Consider the following 9,896-nt stretch of genomic DNA (forward strand, 5'->3'; position numbering starts at 1 on the left):
TTAAATGGGTGTATTTAGACGTACATTTCAATTTGGGAATCGTTTCCACCCGGCGCGCCGGCCGAATCGTCCGGCCGGTCGCGCGCGGGCCGCGCGCCTCGCTGGCAGATGCTCGCAACATTTTTCCGTCAAATTTGCTGCAACCGTGTTCTTTTTTATACAAACGTTTTTCATGCAGCTTTTTTCCCGTGTAAATTTGTTGCAACCAGCGTCATATTTGCTGCATATACGTTTGATTGCAACTTCGCTTCTTCGAATTTTTGTTACAATCGATGTTTTTTACTTTTGCTACAACCGTGTTAATTTTTGCTACAACCGACATCATTTTTTGCTGCAACCGTTCACTAAAAAAGTTGCATACACGTCACGTAAATATTTGTTACAACCGGCGTTTCACTTTTGCTACCACGTACCATCAGCTTCTTTTTTTTGCTACGATCACCTGGATATTTTTTTTTGCTACACATTTTGTTTTTTGTTGCCATCGTTGAAAAAATTATTGCATCGCATCGAAATTTTGCTGCATAGAAAAAAAAAGTTGTATGCGGATCCAACGGTGCGGACGCGCGGGGTTGGTGGATCGTGCGGCCCGCGCGCGGCGGGCCGGCTGATCACTCCCCTTTCAATTTTCTTTGTAGGAGAGATTTTTGAAAAGCTGTGGCCGCAAAATAAAATAAAATCAGCTGCTGTATTCGGAAAAAGGACCGAATGTTCACTCGATTACAAATATAGCCCTTCCGTATTTCTCTCCACCGTCCCGTGCCTTCCTTTCCTCTTCTCAGCAGTCTCACTCCGCCCAAGGCTGCTCTGCTCCATCTTTCCCACAGGCTACCTGCAGACCTACAGTGTACCACCGCCTGCCCTGCCGAGTGCCTTCCTCACACCTCAATCCTCCCCCTCCCCCCTCCCCCAACCCCCCCCCCCCCTCTCTCCAGCCCCAACGCCTCTCACGCGGGACGCTGCCATTGCCGTCCCCTTTCTTCATCGTCGCCACATCGCGTCCCTCCTGCCTCCGCCCCGTCCGCGGTCTTTGGTCATTGAGTTTGAGGTATGTGCTTCTTTTCTTCCAGAGATTGTTATCCAGATCCCACTGACCTTCACAATTTCTCGGCCTTCCGGTACGCGCCCGGCATGCCGTCTAGATCCACCCCTCGGCGGAGGTTCGATGCCGCGATTTGCCACTCCTCAGTTCTTGTTTTTATTTTGCTTTCGATGCTCCGAGTGGAGGCCTCCCCCGATTCTATTCTTGGCATTGTTTCTCTCTGGATCGTGCATTGGTTCCTGCATCGTGCTGGTAGTTTTTGTGGTTTGGAAAAAAATGTGCATTGTACCATTGGTGACAAAAGGACCACTTCTGTCATACAGTATCATTTTACGGTAGAATGGTAAATAGGCCACTGCGGCATGAATGCACATTTCAGCCCTGCAAGTTCCATTGCCGAGGGCAATCTAGAGATAATGACTGATCTATTGCTTTCAACTAAGATTGAGCAAGATCTGCAGTGTTGTTCAACTCCTCCAGGCGTTGCTTCAGTCAAAAGATCACTATGCCTATTACACACTTCATATGATGTTTCTGTTCCTTACTGTTTGATCTTCGGCTAGCAACTCAATTCCGCTGAGTCCTAACTTTGATGCGCATTTCAGTTTGTTTTTCATTTCTATGAGTGAAGTTTAATGAAAGTTTTTTGGCTTGATTTGTTATAGGTTGATGATCCGTCGGAAAGGATGAACGGGAGTCGACAGATGGAACTCCACTACATAAACACTGGATATCCATACACTATCACCGAGAGCTTCATGGATTTTTTTGAAGGCCTCACATATGCTCATGCTGATTTTGCTCTTGCAGATGCCTTCCAGGATCAGGTACAAAATATTGTAATTGCCTTTTAGTGCAACAGCTAGTCAATTTCATTTCCTCAAATCCTTCACGCTACCATTAGATTGCTTACTACTTCTTCCATCAGGAATTAGTTGACGCTCAAATGGATGTATCTAGCACTGAAATACGTCTAGATACATCCGTCTGAGCGTCAACTAATTCCGGAAGAGGGAGTACTTTGGTAATGATGTACATATATCCAGCATGTAATATTACGTGGTTTGTGGCTTTGGCAAATGCCACTCTTTATATATTCAGGATTCAGCTATGATACTCCTTCCGTCCCGTAATATAAGATGTTATTACGACCAATATACTCGTACATTGGTTGTAATAACATCTTATATTATGGGAAGAGGGAGTACTTATGAATTTGGTGATTCCGAATTTCAATTTTTAGTAGTTTACAAGCCTCACGAATCTAGCTATTTTTCTCACAAGTCTAACATCAGCTTCATTTTAAGAAAAATAAAGAGGAAATGGAGTCACTCAACAATCCACTATGAGAGAATATGATGATTTCTGAAAGCTCACTTGCACATCATTCAAAGAATATAATAGCGTCAATCATGACTTTAGTCACTGTTTCATCCATTGTTATCATTTTCTTTTGCGTTCCATGCTTATTTGTTGTTAATGTGCAGGCTAATCCATACTGGACGATGATGCAGACAAACTCGTATAAATACGGATATTCTGGTGCAGGAAATTACTACAGCTATGGACATGTGTATGACATGAATGACTACATGCATAGAGCAGATAGTGGACGTAGAGTTTGGGATAACCCCATGCCTGTAAACAATACCGACTCCCCCAACGTAGTCCTACAGGGTGGTGAAGCTCCTCATGCAAGTGCAAGTGCTACTACCGAGGATCGTAAGTTCAGTACTTAAGAGATATGGTTTTTGGCAGTTGAAATAATCACTATTATAGGATATTGGAGTCAAGGTCATTATTGTTCTGGAATAACAGCTACATAAACATCTCTGGTTAGGTACTAAGGATCAATTACAATATTATTCAAGTCAGTAATATGCTATACCTGCAATTAGTGTATCGTTGGACATGGTTACATGCTGGTTTCATCAGCCACTTATGCTATACCTGCAGTAACACACTTTACTGGCTATTTTTCTTCCACGTTTTTTGCTTTTCCTTTCTAAGAGGACTACAAAGCACATAAATTTGCTTACTGTTAGTCATATAACATGGGAAGTTTGTTTAGCGTCAGACTATTAGTGATCGGCATTGTATGATTGAATTCGTTGCTAATGTTGACCAAATGGAGCACAGTTGATCAGATGCTTACAGGAGGACAGAAAAATGAAGTTCGGAAGTGGGTTTAGAATACCAGTGTGTCGTTATAATCGTGTGGTTATTTCGTTATGCATTTATGGATTACTGCATACTTTCTAGACTTGGTCATGATACTGATAGTATTTCTTGCTGTTTTACTTGTTACTCCCTCCGTCCCAAAATTCTTGTCTTCGGTTTGTCAAGAAATGGATGTATCTAAATATTGAAATGTGACTAGATACATTTATAACTAGACAAATCTAAGACAAGAATTTTGGGACGGAGGAAGTACATAGTTATCTGATTAATGCCTATTTTGGAATACCAACTGTGCATAAACTGGGGCACCGGATCTGCACATGTGATGTTCTCAAGGGATTCTTATGCATTAAGGCACCACATGAACAGTAACTGACAATTTATAAAATTTGAACCTTTACCTGCTATCCAAACAGTTGCTTCACTGATACATGGCTTAGTTTGGCACTCTGATTTAGTTTTCACTTGCAGGCATCCAACAACCAGTGCACCAAAATTCAAGCAGTCCGCAGGTAAATGAGTTTTTGGAGCATGCTTAAGTTTATTTAATTGTCTTGCGATGTGGTAGTAGGCTACATGACATGTATCCCCCCATATCCCACCAGAATTATGTGATAGCATTGTTTATTTATTTCCATGTATCATGTGTACACTTTATTTCTCATCTACCCAAAAGGTACTTTTTCATTGGTCCACTGAAATACAATACTGTTTTATTTCCAGGTTGTTTGGCAAGACAGCATTGATCCTGACAACATGACATATGAGGTTAATGACTTCTCTTGCATGACTTGTGTCACCATGCTCTCATGCTCGCTGTTTCATGTAAAACCCACTTAATATATGTGTCATCTTCTGCATCTGATTTATATCTTTGGGTTCAGCTAGATATGTAGACGTGTGCAGTGATTACACCATGCACAATTGGATTGATCAATTTATTGTTCCTATTTGGGTGCTTTGAGGATCAAAATTCTGGACCTTAAGGATGATGTGACTTAAGATGAAGAAAACTTTTGTTACTTGAATAATCACGCAGCAGTATTTTTGCTGTGCTTATCTGAAAGTACATGCTTCTAAAGTCATCAGTAGATATATACATCCACACATCACACTGGTTTTCTTTTGTTTCATCTACCGGAACTATTCAACTAACAATAGTACAATACACTTCAATGGTTAATCTGTATGTCCATTAATAATTCGTTTCGTTGCTATCTTTTTTTTCATCTTATTAATTCTGGAACTTGGTTCGCTGATAAGTTCTGTTGACAGGAATTGCTGGATTTGGGCGAGGCAGTTGGAACCCAAAGTCGGGGTCTCTCCCAAGAAAGCATTTCAGCACTTCCAGTCACCAAATTCAAGTGTGGTTTTTTTTCAAGGAAGAAAAAACGCCGTGAAAGGTTAGATCTTGCTGCGAACCCTCACACCATCAGTTCTGCACTATGACTTTGTCCTACTTTATGCTGTAGGTTTAGGGTTTTGCCTCAGTTTTTGCTTTGTTTGTTTTGTTGATAGCTTTTAGTTTCCGGTTAGGCAGGTTTACCTTGTAAACTTTCGAAGCATGCCATATTAGTTCTGTGTGCATCGACACGATGCTGCATCTTGAGTGCAATATTCTGTTTCTGCTTACCTGTAGAGGACGCAGTTACATCAACCTGATTCTTAAATGGAAAGGAAGATAACTTTTAAGAACCTTCCTATGGGCAACAAACAGGTGTGTCGTCTGCCAAATGGAGTATAGGAGAGGGGATCTGCAGATGGCACTCCCCTGCAAGCATGTGTACCATGCCAGCTGCGTGACAAAATGGCTTACCATCAACAAGGTCAGCGATAAGGAAACAACGGAACAATCCGTATGGCTTCTCGTTTCTACCCGCTGCTTCTTTAGCTGACAGGAGGTATGCATTTGCTGTGCAGGTATGTCCTGTCTGCTTTGCTGAAGTTCCCGGCGAGGAGCCCAAGAGGCAATGAGTTGTGTGGCAATCACGAAGTTGTTGCGCCCGCGACCGGATGATGCATGATCTCTGCTTGAGGGCAGCTTGCTTTGTGCCCGACCCCTTTAGACTTGTATATTAGGACCATAATATCACTAAATATAGGTTATAAGCAGATGTAGCTGGAAGCTGGAACCGCTTCCGAGAGGTTTGCCGTAGGCTGTAGAGTTTGACCGTGAACTATGACCACGTGGTAGACGCTCCGATGGCGCATGCATGCTTGCGAGGTGTTTTGTTCACTGCAAGGAGGCATGCGCTGGTTTCTGTTAATTGTATTCTTCTGTTAATTGTATTCGATTAAGATTTTTGTGGACAGAGAAACGATTCATTTGTTACACGTCATGTGTTTGTGACTGAAACTCTGAGCTTCTTTTGGGGGAAGCTAGGCTCAGCCAGTTTTGTGTTGCTCCTTTTTCTTTTCTCTTGGGATTTTGTGTTTGTGGCTCCTGTTTTTGTCTGTAGTTGGATGGATGAACTCCTGTATCCACTTGTACCTGTGACCGTTCTCAGCTATGGACCTAATACAATTTTTTGGGGGAGGCTTTGTCGGTTTTGTGTGTAGCTCCTTGTTTTATCCGCAGTTGGATAAACTGATGTACTTTCGTGACAACTTCTCTGCTCTGGACCTGTTGAGTTGAGGCACTACAACCTTTTATAGACAAGGAAAATTAACCTCTACAATTGTTACATTATCAACAAGGGCTTGATGACCCAGGAATCCAGCTACACAAACGGCGGATTGATGACGGAATCGTGACACGTCCCAAACACATGAGAAATATCGTGTAGCCTCGCCCCGAGATGGACGTGCATATGCCGGCACCACACACCACTGCTCCTACGTACTACTGTCGTACTGTATGTATGTTCCCGTGATCCCGTCTATGCCCATCGACATCGACACAAACTCGCCGCTCTCCGGTTGACCAGGAGAGGAGAAGTCCTCTCGCAGGACGCGATCCCCTGCGCGCCATGGCCGGTTCCCGTCGCGCCCTCCGCCTCCGCCTCGTCCTGCTCCTACCGGCCGTCATCGGCGCCCTCCTGCCGCCGGCCGCTGCCGCGGGGCCGCCCAAGGTCTCCCTGGCGCTCTACTACGAGTCGCTCTGCCCCTACTGCTCGCGCTTCATCGTCACCCGCCTCGCCGGGATCTTCGACAGCGGGCTCATCCACGCCGTCGACCTCCTGCTCGTCCCCTACGGCAACGCCCACGTCCGCGGCGCCAACAACACCATCACCTGCCAGGTGCCGCCGTCACCCACTCCAGCGATTCAATCCTCAATTCTCCTAGCTAGTACAGTACAGTAGTACTCTACTAGCACTGAATTTTGCTCTGCCACGAATCTCCTCTTCTCTTGACTTGGTAATTGATCCAAGCGCAAATCTAGCTTCTTTAATTAGCGTAGCGGTTTGTCAAACCAAGCAGTAATTGAACGGTAGTGGCAGCAGCAGCGTGTCATCAGAGCGGCCAAGGTGTGTATTGCTGCTAATCAGTCGCCATCCTGCCATTATTTTTTTTGGCTGGTTAGAGAAACCAAGGTGGACGCGCGCGGCCCAGAATGTTCCATTTAGCGCGGCCCGTTTGCCCTCTTTGTATTTGTTTCTGCCTTGTACGAAGAAATAACTACATTTGTAACTTGCCTGCCTTGCCTCACTCACGCCAGAGCTAAAACGAGTTCTCTCTCGGCTCTGAACTACGTACTAATCTCGTACTGACCCACTACGTAGTGCGCACGGTTTGTGTTTCTAAAAAGAGGAGGAGAACATGGTTTGCAACCGCCACCAATAATCATAATCATGTACTGCTATATTTCTACGGGTGATTAATGGCCTGGTTTTTGGGCAGACCTCCACTACCAACCATTCTACCGTAGAGTTCTCTTGTTCTAGTTTTCAGCTTATGGAAGGGTTACTAATTCCTTGCAAGCCAATTGCTTTGAGGTTTTGTATTTGCTAGCTTTTTTAGAAACGCCACTAACAATCCTCAACAAGTTGCTTAACTTCTGGTTTACGTGATCTAGTTCTGAACGACCTGTATCGCACTGAGTTCTTCTTGTCTAGAGTGGAAACTCTTCCAGAAGAAACAAGCTTCATTTGATTGTGCAGCAGTCTTAGTGTTCACCAGCATCTGGAAACTAAGGGCACCTTTCTACTTATTCGCATCATCATTTTATCGTGCAGGTGCTCATAAGATCAATTCACACCTCAAATATGCACCACACCGGCACACCCATGTAGCTGAGTTAAGCATGGAGTCATTCTGGTTTGGCCTTTAAATCACCTCGCTGCACACGTGGTTACCCGCGCCTCACCCTAATCGCCAATATAAACCCCTCGTTGCCAACCTCCTGCACTCACTCCAAGGTTCCACCTTCTTCTCTGCACCCTCTGCCCCTTGATCGACCGGAGGAGGAAACCCCATGGCCGCCCGCCCCCATCGTTTCCTCCTCCTCCCTGTGCTACTCCTGCTGCTCAGTGCCTCCTCCGCGAGCGCCAATGGCGATGTTGTCACGGCGGCGAGCAGGAAGGTGAACATGGCGCTCTATTATGAGTCGCTGTGCCCCTTCTCAGAGCAGTTCGTGGTGAACAGCCTCGCCAGAGTCTTCAAGGACGGACTCCTTGACGCCGCAGACCTCACCCTGGTTCCCTACGGCAACGCCAAGGTCGACGCGCATGGTGCCATCACCTGTCAGGTGTGCCATCGCCGCGCACCCGATCCCTTCCCCTGCTTCTTCCTTTGGTTATCTTATTAGATGTCTCTTTTTCAGTCGGGGATCCTGGGGTGTGTGCTTAGTTCTGAGTAGTACTCCATACTTTCTAATTAGCACTGTTAATTACTGACTATTTGGCGGTGGGTGGTGCTGATGCTCATACTAATATTGGGATTTTGGCTTGTTGCAGCATGGCCCCGATGAATGCCTTCTGAACAATGTGGAGGCTTGCGCCATCGAGGCCTGGCCGGATTTGGTAAGTCGTCCACATCTCATCATAACCTCTGCTCACAGCTTCACCTCCAACGTATTGTTGCAACCACATTAAGTTCTCAGGAAAGAATAGGCTGTACTATGATACAATAATCACAACGTGAACTTTGTATCAGTTATAGTAGTATAGAATAGTCATTAGGTAGTTGTCGTTGGTTCCCCAGGTCCGAGTTCTCGCTACAGAATTTAGACAGTTCTGCTCCAAGTCTGGAGAATTTTGTTACACATCCTCTTTGATATGATAGCTACTTGTCATTGGTTGCAGAATGTGCATTTCGGTTTCATCAACTGCGTGGAAGACCTGGTGATGAACCGCAAGCGCGAGGAATGGCAGTCGTGCTTCCAGAAACAGGGGCTTGACCCCAAGCCTGTCATGGAGTGCTACAACAGTGAGCATGGCCACAAGGTCCGTTCCCTTTGCCTCTGCGCTGTATCATTCACATACATTTTATACTAGGTAAAGTGCTAACCACAGCGTTTGTATTTTGGCTTGCTCCATCTAGCTTTCGCTCAAGTATGGGAAACAGACTGATGCACTTGTGCCTCCGCACAAGTACGTTCCATGGGTGGTGGTTGATGGCGAGCCGCTCTACGAGGTTAGTAACGACTACTCTTCTCAAGTTTTTGATCCAATCATGATAGCCGATTTCACATTTTACTAACTGTTTTCTCAGCTTCATGTTTGAATCTCACCATATGAGCATACGGTAGTTTTTGAGTCATGATGAGCTTGTTTGTTTCAGGATTACGAGAACTTTGAAGCTTACGTCTGCAAGGCGTACAAGGGCCATCCTCCCAAGATTTGCCAAGGGCTGGGCCGTGACTACCCAATCGTACAACAGGTGGTGGAGGTAGGCAACGGTGTCACCTACAACTCTGGCGATTTCGAGCTCGATGACAAGATTAAGATGGTGTCGGCTGATGGCAATTGATAAATTGTATGTCTCCTTTCGGAGCTCCTATACCGATATATGTGAACATAGGACAGTTTCATCTTTCTGTTCAGGTTAATTATGGAGATGCACATCGGTACTAAAGTGAGTTATGGTGATGTAAATTTCTGTTCAAGTTAATATGGAGATATACGTGAGCATTGTCAGTTCTATTTTTCTGTTGAAGTTATTCTTTTAGGCGGTGTTCAAGTTAATATGGAGATATGCAATGTGCATAATAATGTGATCTATGGTGATCCTGCTAGCCCTATCTGGTTTCTGGTTTGTTGAACTACCGAACCTAAGTAAGTGTGAACTTTCTATCCTACCAGGTAGCCACACCTTCTATCTAGGCCATCCAGCTTAGCATCAAGAGATTCATGTTGTCTTTACATAGAAGTTTCTCTATTTTGTTTCTTCCAAACAAGAGAACATTGACCTTGACTCCACACAGGTACCACTATCTGAATAAAAGAGTGAATTCCGTCTTTTACCCCAAAAATACATGTTTGTGACAGATATCACCCCAGTTAGTGAAAATTCTCGATTTTACTCATTCTAGGCAAGCTAGGCAAGTTTGTGACACATTATAACACCCCCCCCCCCCCCCCCCCAAATTCTTTTTTGATGCTAACTGGACTAGCCACATATGCCGTTTTTTTTCTTCTTCTTTAGGTTTTCATTAAAACTATTTCTTTTGAAAAGGACTAATTATTTTTGTTAGAACTCATACAAATTACTAGCGAGGGAAATTCTTAAGATA

General features: G+C 44.6%; 2 protein-coding genes across 3 annotated transcripts; both read left to right on the forward strand.

The window, feature by feature from the left end:
* The first annotated feature begins 921 nt into the window (after positions 1 to 921).
* On the forward strand, positions 922 to 5,579 carry LOC123448886 (E3 ubiquitin-protein ligase BIG BROTHER). The gene is made up of 8 exons (XM_045125920.1): positions 922 to 1,048; positions 1,708 to 1,869; positions 2,530 to 2,764; positions 3,695 to 3,735; positions 3,947 to 3,991; positions 4,499 to 4,626; positions 4,941 to 5,049; positions 5,144 to 5,579. Exons 2-8 carry the CDS (start codon positions 1,729 to 1,731, stop codon positions 5,195 to 5,197), a joined length of 753 nt encoding a protein of 250 aa, XP_044981855.1. The 5' UTR covers positions 922 to 1,048; positions 1,708 to 1,728; the 3' UTR covers positions 5,198 to 5,579.
* A 465-nt stretch (positions 5,580 to 6,044) lies between these two features.
* Positions 6,045 to 9,306, forward strand: LOC123448887 (gamma-interferon-responsive lysosomal thiol protein-like). 2 transcript variants are annotated; one of them, XM_045125923.1, is made up of 5 exons: positions 6,045 to 6,462; positions 8,119 to 8,184; positions 8,467 to 8,607; positions 8,705 to 8,797; positions 8,945 to 9,306. In XM_045125923.1, the coding sequence occupies exons 1-5, from the start codon at positions 6,193 to 6,195 to the stop codon at positions 9,131 to 9,133; spliced, it is 759 nt and encodes a 252-aa protein (XP_044981858.1). In that variant the 5' UTR covers positions 6,045 to 6,192; the 3' UTR covers positions 9,134 to 9,306. The 2 variants fall into 2 exon arrangements, with proteins under 2 accessions (XP_044981858.1, XP_044981857.1); XM_045125922.1 differs by lacking the exon at positions 6,045 to 6,462 and adding an exon at positions 7,489 to 7,910.
* The last annotated feature ends 590 nt before the right edge of the window (positions 9,307 to 9,896 follow it).

This window comes from Hordeum vulgare, chromosome 4H (genome assembly GCF_904849725.1).
Source record: "Hordeum vulgare subsp. vulgare chromosome 4H, MorexV3_pseudomolecules_assembly, whole genome shotgun sequence".
Taxonomy (NCBI): domain Eukaryota; kingdom Viridiplantae; phylum Streptophyta; class Magnoliopsida; order Poales; family Poaceae; genus Hordeum; species Hordeum vulgare.